Source organism: Scyliorhinus torazame, chromosome 2 (genome assembly GCF_047496885.1).
Source record: "Scyliorhinus torazame isolate Kashiwa2021f chromosome 2, sScyTor2.1, whole genome shotgun sequence".
In the NCBI taxonomy this organism is placed as follows: Eukaryota; Metazoa; Chordata; class Chondrichthyes; order Carcharhiniformes; family Scyliorhinidae; genus Scyliorhinus; species Scyliorhinus torazame.
Window position 1 is genome coordinate 356,878,259 of NC_092708.1, and position 14,504 is coordinate 356,892,762.

General features: G+C 50.9%; 1 protein-coding gene and 1 long non-coding RNA gene across 7 annotated transcripts in view; one reads left to right on the forward strand and one right to left on the reverse strand.

Annotated features, from left to right (window-relative positions):
* The window catches only part of LOC140403795 (uncharacterized), a 110,690-nt gene that overhangs the window by 78,608 nt on the left and 17,578 nt on the right, over window positions 1-14,504 (reverse strand). For both annotated transcript variants that reach the window (XR_011938420.1, XR_011938418.1), the window contains exon 2: window positions 642-775. This is a non-coding gene — a long non-coding RNA (uncharacterized lncRNA). The remainder of the gene's footprint in view (window positions 1-641; window positions 776-14,504) is intronic.
* Window positions 1-14,504, forward strand: part of hif1aa (hypoxia inducible factor 1 subunit alpha a) — a 91,372-nt gene that overhangs the window by 39,467 nt on the left and 37,401 nt on the right. For 2 of the 5 annotated variants that reach the window (XM_072491922.1, XM_072491929.1), the window contains exon 1: window positions 5,845-5,900. The exons of 2 other annotated variants lie outside the window; for them this stretch is intronic. In XM_072491922.1, coding sequence (XP_072348023.1) covers window positions 5,860-5,900 — 41 coding nt within the window. In that variant the 5' untranslated portion in view covers window positions 5,845-5,859. One more of the 5 variants, XM_072491952.1, reaches the window with a different exon arrangement.

Sequence of the window (14,504 nt, forward strand, 5' to 3'; positions counted from 1 at the left end):
CCTGGAATTTAAAAGGTTACACTGTGACTTCAGCATTTACAAATATATGGGGAACAAATATGAGCTTGTGAGAAACTATTTCTGCTCTTGAGGGGTAGAATTTGAAAATTTAAGCAAGAGCTTTTGGGAGTGAAATTCATTTTAAAATTCACACAAGGTGATGGAAGTTTAGAACTCTTCAAAAGTTCATTTGAGATCAATTGTTAATTCAGAAATGAAATGGATAAAAAAAATTGTTAGTCAAAATTATTAAAGGCTGGGGCAATGGCAGCTTTATGGCGATAGGCTGCAGGTCTAATTGAATGGTAGAACAGACTTGAGCAGCTACATGGTCTATTCCTGTTCTTGCATTCCTAAGAATGTGCAGTCATTCTAGATTATTGTGCAACAGTACTTTAAAAAAAAAAAAAAAAAAATTTAGAGTACCCAATTGTGTCTTTTCCCAATGAAGGGGCAATTTAACATGGCCAATCCACCTACCCCTACACATCGTTTTGGGTTGTAGGGGTGAGATCCGCGCAGACACTGGGAGAAAGTGCAAACTCCACACACTGACCCGGGATCGAACCCGGGTCCTCGGTGCCGTGAGGCAGCAGTGCTAACCAGTGCGTCACCGTGCCGCCCTATGCCACGATACTTACTGATATTGTTTCCTCATTGAAAGTTACTGGTCTTTGTCGTTCTAAGAAAGCTATGGGTTATTTCCACTGAGGCCACGGATGTTTTTGATCTGAAATGCAGACAAAATACTGGAAGAACTCTAGCCTGGCAGCAGCTGTGGACAGAGAAGCAAATGTTAACGCAGGTCTGTGACTTCACATTGGAGGTTTTTTTTAAAATGTTGTATGCTCTACCCTTTGATTCTTTTAAGAATACAAGATTATTACAGTACTTGGCACTGTTCAATCTAATTAGATATATAATTGAAATGCTTGTCAGCTTCTACTGAAGGAATCCAAGCTGTTCAAACAATATGAACTCCAGTGTACTTTGGATGTTCTGCCTCTAAAGGTTGCTTCCATAGTTAGCATTGTTGTACTTTACAAAACAGTCATGTTCAAAAACAGCACAGCACTTCTTCCTGCCATTGAATTAGAATTAACTCTTGAAGACTTATCCAAAACCAGATTGTGTTTATACCTGGCCAATTCTGTTGGTATCAGTATTGGTTTTGTTATAGTGTCATCTAGTGGTAGAGATGAGTATTCAGGAAGCAAAATGATACAGAATAATGCCAGACTTGGTGGATCTTAATTAGCCCTTTGTCTTCTCCCTCTCCCCTCCCCCGTACCTAATGCATTTTGGCAAGTCTCTTTCTGATCATTTGTTTGGGCTACTGGAAATTGAACTTCAGATCTTTATTAAGATTGTCTTTGGCATTACGTAATTAAAATGCAGTCATTTTGGATGAAAAAAATATTTTTTGAAGTAAGTAATTAAAACACAACAGCAAGCATTAAAAAATATTTTACTTAACGCATTCAACTGGTATGTAGGCTGGATCTATATAGTCAATTCAATGATTAGCTTCTACTGAACTTCAGAAGGCAAAAATCAGCTAAGGCAAAAATCAGCTAAGGCAGGATGTTGCCGGGTATGGAGGGAAAATCTTATGAGGAAAGGCTGATGGACTTGAGGTTGTTTTCGTTAGAGAGAAGAAGGTTAAGAGGAGACTTAATAGAGGCATACAAAATGATCAGGGGGTTAGATAGGGTGTACAGTGAGAACCTTCTCCCGCGGATGGAAATGGCTAGCATGAGGGGACATAGCTTTAAGCTGAGGGGTAATAGATATAGGACAGAGGTCAGAGGTAGGTTCTTTACGCAAAGAGTAGTGAGGCCGTGGAATGCCCTACCTGCAACAGTAGTGAACTCGCCAACATTGAGGGCATTTAAAAGTTTATTGGATAAACATATGGATGATAATGGCATAGTGTAGGTTAGATGGCTTTTGTTTTGGTGCAACATCGTGGGCCGAAGGGCCTGTACTGCGCTGTATCGTTCTATGTTCTCATGCTTGCTCTCTTTTGAATGACCTTTGGGATGCGTGTGATTTATCGGGGACAAGTATTTTGGCAAAGTGATGATGGGTTAGGTCCATTGGTATGGCTGGGATTTACTTGCTGTGATACTTTCACTTTTCACATAATTTAAATCAGTAGGCTGTGTCCTTTTGTAGTAAAGTTTAAAGGAACTGTTACTAATCTTGAGAGGCTGGTTTAGAGCTGAGCCACTAATAGACTGAACAAAAATGTTGATGGGCTGTGTTGTGAGTAGCTATATACCAGCAAATGACAGTTTTAGGGGAAACAAGATCCAAAAACAGTAATGCCTAATATGAGGGTGTGCTTGTTGATTTATATAAAGTGCATTGTACAAAATGGGATAAAACCCATTCCTGTAGTTCAACAAATAATTAGAACTCTTGAAAAATCCAAACTGCTGGAGCAATCAGCTTTGAACTCAGTGACTGAGGTGCTGCTATAGATACCAGTACGGCGCAATGCTATTTGTCAGTAGTCGCTTTCTTACTGTATTATCCTTATACCACTAAAATAATTTGTAGCTTTAGTCATGTCTGGTCACGTTGTTGTCTCTCCATCTTTCTGTCATTCTTTCAAATTTTATTTATAAATATATGCTCTAAAGCATGGATGCCATTGAAATTCTGAATCCTATTCTGAAGGTAAGACTCGTAACACTCTTTAAATTGCAGAGCTTCAAAAGCAATCTCCGAAAAGTTTGGACTTAAAAAGGTTGCGTCAATTGAGCATCTGATGGAATCAGGTTGTTTTATGTTTATAAAACAATTATGTTTACGGTTGGAGTCAAACCCGGCACAAAGGGAGATGGTTGGCGGTCAACCATCTCAGCTTTAGGCCATCCACTGCAGGAGTTCCTCAGGATAGTGGCTTAGACCAAACCACTGTCAGCTGCTTCATCAATGACCTTTCTTCCATCATAAGGTCAGAAGTGGAAACGTTCGTTGATGACTGCACATATGATCACAATTTACGCCACACAAGTGCCAGGCAATTACCATCTCCAGAGGATCTAGCCATTTCTCCATAACATTCAGTAGAATCCTGGGGATTGTCATTGATTTTAAAAACTGAACTGGACTAGCCGTTTAACTACTGTTTCTACAAGAGCAGGTGAGAGGCTCGGTATCCAGTGGCAAGCAATTCACCTCCTGACTCCTTAAAGCCTGTCCACCATCTAAAAGGTGCAAGTCAGGAATGTGATGGAATACTCTCCACTTGCCTAGATGAGTGCAACTCCAACAACCCTCAAGCTCGCCACCATCCAGAACAAAACAGTACGATTGATTGCTAACCCTGGTACAAACATTCACTCGCTCCACCACCAATGAAGTGGTGTATACTATCTACAAGATGGTGCACAGCAGGAACTCCCCAAGGTTCCTGATGCAACACCGTTCAAACCTACAACTGCTACCATCTGGATGAGCAAAAGCTCTGATACCTGGGAATGTCACCTTGAAGTTCTGCTCCAGGTCACTCACTGTTTTGACTTGGAAATATATCGCCTGTTCTTTCATTGTCGCTGGGTCAAAATCATGGACCTTCATCCTTAACTGCACTGGATGAACCTATACCTCATGGACCGCAGTGGTTCAAGAAGGCAGTTCACTACCACCTTCTCGAGAGCAACTATGGATGGACAATAAATGCTGGCTTAGTTATCTGCGCCCGCATCCTGTAAATACATTTTTAATAAAGTATCGTCTTTGAAGCTGAAAACATAGACCAACTATTGATGTGCTGAACTGATTGGCTGGGTTTCTCCGACCCCGCGGCCAAATTCCGACGCCGGTGTCAAAAGCGGCGCGAGCCACTCTGGCATTGGGCCGAGCAAAAGTGCGCATACTCTGCGCTACGGAAGGGGCTAGCACAGGCGTCGCGCGAAGTGCGAGCCGGAACGGTGTCACAAACGCGCGCGGTGTAAGTTATGCCGCGCGGCGTCGCTGTTAAAAAGACCCCACCTGTGGCCAGGAAATGGGATGCCCTGCACAGGTTCAATCTGACCCGGTTGGTTGAGCAAATGGAAGGGGACTTTAAAAGGTGGGACATGTTCCCGCTGTTATTGGCAGGGAGGGTACAAACCGTGAAAATGACGGCCCTCCCCAGATTTTTGTTTGTCTTTCAGTGCCTCCCCATCTTCATCCCTAAGTTCTTTTTTAAGCGGGTGAGTAGGACCATTTCGGGCTTTGTGTGGGCGAATAAGACCCCGCGAGTAAGGAGATTGCTGTTGGATCGCAGTCGGGAGGGGGGAGGGGATTGGAGGCGGGGGGTTCGCACTGCCGAACATTCGCAACTACTACTGGGCGGCCAATATAGCCATGATTAGTAAGTGGGCGATTGGGGGGGGGGTCATGGGAGTGGCTGGAGGCAGCATCATGTAAAGGTACTGGTCTGGGAGCTTTGATAACCGCTCCTTTGCCGTTCTCGCCGACCCGCTACTCCACAAGTCCAGTGGTGGCGGCGACACTGAGGATCTGGGGGCAGTGGAAGAGGTTCAAGAAGGTGGAGGGAGTGTCGATCTGGACCCCGATATATAACAACCACCGGTTTGTCCCGGGTAAGATGGATGGTGGGTTCCAGAGCTGGCAGAGGGCAGGCATCAGAAGGATGGGGGATCTGTTCATAGACTGAAGCTTTCCCAGTTTGAAGGCGCTAGAGGACAAATTTAATCTGCTGCCAGAAAATGCCTTTAAATATCTGCAAGTACAAACCTTCCTGAAAAAACAGGTGGTGGCTTTTCCGACGCTGCCACCACTGAGGATACAGGACAAGGTGGTCTCCGGCACCTGGGTGGGGGAGGGGAAGGTGTCAAATATCTACCAGGAACTACAGGAGGTGGAGGAAATCCTGGTGGAGGAGCTCGAGGGCAAGTGGGAGGAGGAGCTGGAAGTGGGTCTGTGGGCAGAGGCCCTGGGCATGGTTAATTCCTCCTCATCATGTGCCAGGCTCAGTCTAATTCAATTTAAGGTGGTCCACCGGGCACATGACGGCAGTGAGAATGAGCAAGTTTTTGGGGGTAGAAGACAGGTGTATGAGATGCAAGGGCAGCCCAGCAAACCATGTCCACATGAGCTTAGAAAGTTCTGGCAGGGGTTCGCGAGCGCAATGACCTAGGTGCTTAACACACGGGTGGTGCCAAGTCCAGAGATAGCGATCTTTGGAGTGTCAGAAGACCCAGGAGTTCAGGGGGCGAAAGAGGCCGACGTCTTGGCCTTTGCCTCCCTCGTAGCCCGGAGACGGATTTTATTAATGTGGAGGGACTCGAAGCCTCCGAGTGTAGAGACTTGGGTCAACGACATGGCTGGGTTTCTCAGCCTCGAGAAAATAAAGTTTGCCTAGAGGGTCTACTCTAGGGTTCTCTCGGAGCTGGCAGCTGTTCGTCGACTTTCTCGGGGAAAATTAAAATGTCAGCAGCAGCAATCCGTGTTGGGGGGTGGGGGGGGTGCTTCATTGGGATGGTGTGGGAAGACTGAGTCGCGTGGGGTAATGTCTATTTAATTGTTATTGTATCTTCTCTTTTTGCACTATGTTAATGTTCACTCTGTCCTGTTTTGTTATTATTGTTACTACTGTTTTATGAAAAATTCTGCAAAACCTTAATAAAAATATTTTTTTAAACAAAAGACACCACCGGCAGAGATACAGGGCAACGTGGGAAGATGGCCGCCACCGCGCACTGCCGAGGTTCCAAGACTGGGATATCGAGGCATTCCTGGACGCCGTGGAGCAGAGGAAGGAGGCCCTGTACCCCGGACACGGCCGCAGCCAACACCGGCCGGCGCATGTGGAGGGAGGTGGCAGAAGCTGTCAGCGCCATGGCCATAACACCCAGACAGGCAGCCAGTGCCACAAGAAGGTCAATGTCCTAGTCAGGGCAGCCAGTGTGAGTACCCCCCCCAACCCCCCACACATGTGGCACCCCCCCCCCCCCCCCCCACCCCGCATGATGGATGGCACAGCCCTAGCTGAGATCCACATGGCTGCACCCACCCATGCAAGCTACATTGGCAGGATAGCCTGTGAACCTATGCCAACATACACCCAACCGCTAGGCTGAAAGTATATGTCTGCCTAACACTGTTGATCTTTTACTCTATCTCTCCCCCCACCCCCCCCGGAGAAGCGCAGCCATAACAACCGGGAGCGTGCTGGGACCTGAGGGGGTCTACCTGAATTGCGCCCCCTCATTGTTCATTAATAGAGGGCCCTGGACCTCGCAGGCAGACCCGAGGACTGGGAGGTTGCGGATGCAGACATCGGGGGCGCACCACAAAGTGAGACCCCCCCCCCCTGCCTGCCCCTCCCTTCCCCACCCCCCCCTTCCCCACCCCCCTCAACCCCATCTGCGTGTCTGTATTGTGTATTGCAGGACCACACGGCGATCCACCCGTCCCAGCGCATGCAGACCGCTCCAGGAAGAGCCGGGGCGACCACACGCCAGGGATCGACCCGGGCCTTCAGGCGTACGCCGCCCACATCCAGTGCCAGTGCAGTGACGCCGTAGGGACTCATCCAGCGACGGGGAGGGCAGCCACACCAACAGCCCCCCCGTTCCAGTTGACGCAAGACACCACGACACTGGGGACCCACACCGATGACAACGACACACAGGACACACCGACCCAGGAGACCGAGACACGGGATGGACGGACGGACAGGACACTGGACAGGCGGACAGGACACCGAAGGGCGGGGGGGCAGACTGACAGGACACCGAGACACGGGACGGAGGGATACGACACCGAGACACAGGACGGACGGACAGGACACTGAGGAGAGAGGGGGGGGGGGGGGGGGGTGGCAGGACACCGAGGTGGACGGGCGGACAGGACACACCACCCTAGGGGACCCTGGACTTCGGGTCCGATGAGGACCTCGACATAACGCCACTGCTATCTCCTACGCCCTCCACCATCGCAGAGACACTCTCCTCGATTGGTCACTTTAGCGATAAGGCTTCCGGGACACTCACTGGTGCGCACCACACAGCCGTCCTGGTACAGCAGGTGGAGGTAGGGCCAGACGGTCGGAGGGCGGCCCGGCCCCAGCAACCACCTGTCACCCAGACGGGTCCCGGGTTCCTGGAGTTCCCACACCCACCAATAGACCCGATGCAGTTAGGACCCAGGGATAAGTGGCGGAGGTGACGGCCGGCTTGCTGCACCTGCAGACGGAGGTGGAGGAGTCCACCCGCGTGCAGGAGCAGGGAGTGGTGCGGGTCATACGTGCCACCCAGGCTTAAACCGCATGGGTGGCATCCGTGGTGGAGGCAATGGGGGCGACGGTGTTGCACATGGGTATCAGTATGCAAGGCCTGGGGCTTTCCGTGCAGGCGGCGTTCGTGGCCCAGGACATGGCTGCCCCCTCATAGGAAGCCATGAGCCAGCTGAACATCGCAGAGGCGCTCAGCTCTCAGCAGGCCATTGCTGAGGGCATCGGCGTCATTGCCCAGGTGCTGGCCGGCGTCGCCCAGATACAGACAGGGGTGGCCAACTCCCTGGGCTCCATGGCTGCAAACTTGCAGACCCTTGTTGATGCCAGGGTGGGCATCCAGGACTGGCAGCGCCAGGTGCTGGAGGTGCCTCGGGTACTGGATCCGTTCGCACCCCCAACCCATGGAGAGCCCCGGGGGCCATCGGACACCCCGAGGGAGGAGGAGGTGCCGGGGCCCGTTCCAGGTCCCCCTGCATGGGAGGTTCAGGAACACCGCGACACCTCGGACTCCTCCCCCACCCCCTTTTCCAGGCAGCACAGTAGCACAAGTGGATAGCACTGTGACTTCACAGCGCCAGGGTCCCAGGTTCGATTCCCCACTGGGTTACTGTCTGTGCAGAGTCTGCACGTTCTCCCCGTGTCTGCGTGGGTTTCCTCCGGGTGCTCCGGTTTCCTCCCACAGTCCAAAGACGTGCAGGTTAGTTGGATTGGTCATGCTAAATTGCCCCCAGTGTCCAAAAAGGTTAGGAGGGGTTACGGGGATAGGGTGGAAGTGTGAGGGCTTAAGTGGGTCGGTGCAGACTCGATGGCCAAATGGCCTCCTTCTGCACTGAATGTTCTATGTTCTTCCATCCCAGGTGCATGTGGTGGACAATGGGCAGAACAGATTGGCAGCATGCCATCTCGGTCGCCCGAGGCGCAGCCTGGCCCACCCAGGCCAGGCCGCATTAGGAAACGGACGCCAAAGGGGACCCTAGTCACAGGGCAGGGACCACAGGAGTCCGCCTCCAGTTCTGCTATACTGTCTGGGGAAGCACCTAAACGTAGTCCTAGGGCCCAGTAAGTGGGCACGGGTGCACGGCACAGACTAGTTATAGGGGCTAGGGCACCTGTATGAACCATCTGTCATTAAAGTCACTTTTACACCTACGGAAGCTGCCTCTGTGCTCTGTCCGATTCGTGCGGGCGTGGAGTGTGAAGTAACTGCCAGTGTGTGTGAGGGGTGATAGGACATTGAGCTCAGGTGAGTGTGTTGTGCCGCCCCCCCCCCCCCGGTCGCCCTCGCCACCCTGCCCAGGCAGACGACTGGTCCATGCGCTGCAGTGTCCAGGCTGCATGCACCCAAGTGGAGGGTGGTACTGTGGCCATGAGTTAGTCATTGTCTAACGATATAGAGCCCGGAGTTCATAGCTGAGGGGGTTGTCATCCTCCAAGCCATGCAATAGACCCGCTTCCACTGGCGACCGTGTGAGCCCTGCCTTTTGTGCTGCAGGTGGATGTGTAATGGAGGGGTGGTGGGCGGGGTGATGGTGGTGGGGTGGTGCAGTACTGTGCTGCCCATGCCCAGTCAATCCCCATCCCCCCCCCCACCCGAGTCTGATCTGTGCGGCTATCAACTCGTCCTGTGCCAGCTGGCCCAGCCGGTATCGGTGGGCAGCCTCCCGTCCCTGTCCAGCCCATATGTCTCGTACATTGCCCCCCTCCCCCTCTGCAGCCTCCTCATCTGGGGAGGTGTGCCCTTTGTCGTGTTACCCCTCCACCACCCCGCCTCCAGCACATCACCCCTCTGCAGGGCTATATTGTGGAGGACGCAGCATACCACAACGATGCGGCCGACCCTCTCCGATGGGTACTGGAGGGCCCCTCCAGAGTGGTCCAGGCACCTGAAGCGCATCTTCAGCAGCCCAAAGCACCTCTCGACCACACCCCTGGTTGCTGCATGGGCATCATTGTAGCGGGTCTCTGCGTCGGTCTGTGGCCTCCGTATGTGCGTCGTCAGCCACGACCGCAACGGGTAACCCCTATCGCCCAGCAACCAGCTTCTCAGCCGGGGTGTTGGTGTGGGGGGGGGTCCTCTAACACGCCGGGGTTGGATGGCTGTGCCAATTTGAACAAGTCATGCACACTGCCCGGGTACTGGGCGTAGACGTGCAGGATCTTCAGGTGGTCACCGAACAGGTGCCGGAATGTGGCGACGAGGGGTTTTTCACAGTAATTTCATTTGAAGCCTACTTGTGACAATAAGCGATTTTTATTTTCAAGTTCATGAAGTAGGTCCCCTTCCTGTTCATGAACACGGCCCTGTTATCTGCTGGTGGCCGCATGGCGACGTGCACCCCATCGATCGCCCCCTGTACCAAGGGAACCCTGGCCACGGCAGCGAAGCCTGCTGCCCGGGTATCCTGGAGGGCGCAGTCCACAGGGAACATCGCTCCACGATGTCGTACAGGGCGTCTGTCACTGCACGGATGCACCTGTGCACCGATGCCTGGGAGATGCCGGACAGGTCCCTACTCGGCGACTGGAACGACCCTGTCGCGTAGAAATTCAGGGCAACCGTCACTTTGACGTCCACAGGGAGAGGGTATTCACCCCCAGCCCCACGCGGTTCCAGGTGTGCATTCAGGTGGCAGATGTGGGCGACGGTTTCCAGGCTAATCCGGAGTCGTCTCCTGCGTGCCCTGTCCGTGAGGTCCCGATATGACATGCGGCGCCAGTAGACACAAGCCCGCATCGGACCCCACCGTCGCCGTGGCACCTCCTCCTTATCCTCATCCTGTCAGGCGGGCGGCCCTCCAGCCTGGTTGGCTGCCACCTGCCCCTCTGCGGCGGCCTCCGCCTCCTCCCTGGCATGTCCCTGCTCCAGCTCCCATAGGGCTACATGCAAGGCAGCGGCCCCCACCACGGCGGCCAACATCGCTGGGTGATGGCCAAACATAACGGTCTGCAGGGGGTGGGGGTAGATGACATATCATTAGCAACCAGGTGCCATGGGCTGCAAGTTCGCCACTGTTGCCAGCTGGCACCTAGCCAGGCAAACACCGACACCGCCACGCACTCCCGGCCTTGGCGGGCCTCCGCCACCAACAACCGTAACCCCCCCATCCGCCACGGCCTTGCCGTATCTACATCTGTCGTGGCCCCCCCACGCTGACCCCTACCACCTCCTTGGTCGGCGTCAGCCAGCATGACTGGTTGATGCCGTTAAAAGGGTTCTTTGATTTACGCCGGCGTGACCTGTGGTCACGTCAGCGGGACGTCGGCCCATCCGGACCGGAAATTCGCAGCAGGCCAAGGGACGGGCCAATTCTGGCGATTCTGCGAGCCACACAGCGTGACTCCCATCGGCGAGGTTTTTCGCGGGTCGGATTATCACAGTGCCAGCAGTGGACAGGATCCGTGCGCCCCCGCCGATTCTCTGACCGGCATTGGAGAATCCCGGCCATTACCTTTTTTTAAGACATCTGACAACGTCTAACATGAAAACTGCTTTTGAATAGTCAATAGTATGCAGTAAGTTTGAGATTTAGTTTGAACACAGCCTGCCATTGGGAAATCAGGTGACCTGTGAGGGCAGTTTGATCCTGCGAGGAGCATGATTACTTTAAGGATTTAAGATGGCGCTCACATGCAATCAGATTATTCAAAAATTGCTTTAAATGTTTACGGTTTGACTCAATACGCACTGCTGCACTATTTTGCTGCTGGAAACATCCAGTTGACCAAGGGGAATGTCCCTGGATTTGCTGTGGTCCTAACAGTCTATATAAGTAAGTTGCAACCGTATCAATCACATTTTTCAGATTATGATTTCACAATTGTTTTTGGTTTTATTCACTACATTACAATTTGGATAGTTTGATATGAATATTGGCGCACATGCATGCATAAATCAAAGAAAGTAGCAGGATAGGTTGAGAAAGTAGCAGGACAGGTTGAGAGTGTTTAATGCATCCGGAACATTGAGCTTTATAAATATAGGCATGGAGCACAAAAACAAGGAAGGTATGGTATAAAACTGGTTCAGTCTCTAATTAGTATGCAGTAAGTTCAAAATTTCGTTTGAACACAGCCTGCCATTGGGAAAACAGGTGACCTGTGAGGGCAGTTTGATCCTGCTAGTATAACAGCTGCAGAAAGGCAGTTCGAGGAGTATCTGCCTACTGAGGTAGTATGGGTTGAAGTCAGAAATAGGAAAGGAGCCTTGTTAGGAGTTTTCTATAGGCCCCCCCAATAGTAGCAGAGATGTGGAGGAACAGATTGGGAAACAGATTTTGGAAAGGTGCAGAAGTCACACGGTAGTAGCCGTGGGTGACTTCAACTTCCCAAATATTGAGTGGAAACTCTTTAGATCAAATAGTTTGGATGGGGTGATGTTTGTGCAGTGTGTCCAGGAAGCTTTTCTAACACAGTATGTAGATTGTCCGACCAGAGGGGAGGCAATATTGGATTTGGTACTTGGTAATGAACCAGGGCAAGTGATAGATTTGTTAGTGGGGGAGCATTTTGGAGATCGTGACCACAATTCTGTGACTTTCACTTTAGTAATGGAGAGAGATAGGTGCGTGCAACAGGGCAAGGTTTACAATTGGGGCAAGGGTAAATACGATGTTGTCAGACAAGAATTGAAGTGCATAAGTTGGGAACATAGGTTGTCAGGGAAGGACACAATTGAAATGTGGAACTTGTTCAAGGAACGGGTACTACATGTCCTTGATATGTATGTCCATGCCAGGCAGGGAAGAGATGGTTGAGTGAGGGAACCATGGTTGACAAGAGAGGTTGAATGTCTTGTTAAGAGGAAAAAGGAGACTTATGTAAGGCTGAGGAAACAAGGTTCAGACAGGGTGCTGGAGGGATACAAGATAGCCAGGAGGGAACTGAAGAAAGGGATTAGGAGAGCTAAGAGAGGGTATGAACAATCTTTGGCGGGTAGGATCAAGGAAAACCCCAAGGCCTTTTACACATATGTGAGAAATATGAGAATGACTAGAGCGAGGGTAGGTCCGATCAAGGACAGTCGCGGGAGATTGTGTATTGAGTCTGAAGAGATAGGAGAGGTCTTGAACGAGTACTTTTCTTCTGTATTTACAAATGAGAGGGGCCATGTTGTTGGAGAGGACAGTGTGAAACAGACTGGTAAGCTTGAGGAAATACTTGTTAGGAAGGAAGATGTGTTGGGCATTTTGAAAAACTTGAGGATAGACAAGTCCCCCGGGCCTGACGGGATATATCCAAGGATTCTATGGGCAGCAAGAGATGAAATTGCAGAGCCGTTGGCAATGATCTTTTCATCCTCACTGTCAACAGGGGTGGCACCAGGGGATTGGAGAGGGGCGAATGTCGTGCCCCTGTTCAAAAAAGGGACTAGGGATAACCCTGGGAATTACAGGCCAGTTAGTCTTACTTCAGTGGTAGGCAAAGTAATGGAAAGAGTACTGAAGGATAGGATTTCTGAGCATCTGGAAAGACACTGCTTGATTAGGGATAGTCAGTACGGATTTGTGAGGGGTAGGTCTTGCCTTCCAAGTCTTATTGAATTCTTTGAGGAGGTGACCAAGCATGTGGATGAAGGTAAAGCAGTGGATGGAGTGTACATGGATTTTAGTACGGCATTTGATAAGGTTCCCCATGGTAGGCTTATGCAGAAAGTAAGGAGGCATGGGATAGTGGGAAATTTAGCCAGTTGGATAACGAACTGGCTAACCGATAGAAGTCAGAGAGTGGTGGTGGATGGCAAATATTCAGCCTGGATCCCAGTTACCAGTCGCGTACCGCAGGGATCTGGGTCCTCTGCTGTTTGTGATTTTCATGAATGACTTGGATGAGGGAGTTGAAGGGTGGGTCAGTAAATTTGCAGACGATATGAAGATTGGTGGAGTTGTGGGCAGTGAGGAGGGCTGTTGTCGGCTGCAAAGAGACATAGATAGGATGCAGAGCTGGGCTGAGAAGTGGCAGATGGAGTTTAACCCTGAAAAGTGTGAGGTTGTCCATTTTGGAAGGACAAATATGAATGCGGAATACAGGGTTAACGGTAGAGTTCTTGGCAATGTGGAGGAGCAGAGAGATCTTGGGGTCTATGTTCATACATCTTTGAAAGTTGCCACTCAAGTGGATAGAGCTGTGAAGAAGGCCTATGGTGTGCTAGCGTTCATTAACAGAGGGATTGAATTTAAGAGCCGTGAGGTGATGATGCAGCTGTACCGAACTTTGGTACGGCCACATTTGGAGTACTGTGTACAGTTCTGGTCACCTCATTTTAGGAAGGATGTGGAAGCTTTGGAAAAGGTGCAAAGGAGATTTACCAGGATGTTGCCTGGAATGGAGAGTAGATCTTACAAGGAAAGGTTGAGGGTGCTAGGCCTTTTCTCATTAGAACGGAGAAGGATGAGGGGCGACTTGATAGAGGTTTATAAGATGATCAGGGGAATAGATAGAGTAGACAGTCAGAGACTTTTTCCCCAGGTGGAACAAAGCATTACAAGGGGACATAAATTTAAGGTGAATGGTGGAAGATATAGGGGGGATGTCAGAGGTAGCTTCTTTACCCAGAGAGTAGTGGGGGCATGGAATGCACTGCCTGTGGAAGTAGTTGAGTCGGAAACCTTCGGGATCTTCAAGCAGCTATTGGATAGGTACATAAATTACGGTAAAATGATATAGTGTAGATTTATTTGTTCTTAAGGGCAGCACGGTAGCATTGTGGATTGCACAATTGCTTCACAGCTCCAGGGTCCCAGGTTCGATTCCGGTTTGGGTCACTGTCTGTGCGGAGTCTGCACATCCTCCCAGTGTGTGCGTGGGTTTCCTCCGGGTGCTCCGGTTTCCTCCCAAAGATGTGCAGGTTAGGTGGATTGGCCATGATAAATTGCCCTTAGTGTCCAAAATTGCCCTTAGTGTTGGGTGGAGGTGTTGACCTTGGGTAGGGTGCTCTTTCCAAGAGCCGGTGCAGACTCAATGGTCCGAATGGCCTCCTTTTGCACTGTAAATTCAATGATGATCTATGATTAATCTAGGACAAAGGTTCGGTGCAACATCGTGGGCCGAAGGGCCTGTTCTGTGCTGTATTTTCCTATGTTCTAAAGTTGTCCAATACTGGGCATCACATTTTAAGAATACTGTGCGAAGGCTTTGGAGAGGATTCAGAAAAGATTTACCACTGGTTCCTGGGCTGAGGAGCCCAGTTGCACGAGTTGATTTGAGAAGCTGGGTATCTTCTCCTTGAAGAAAAAAGGCCGGTTCTGTT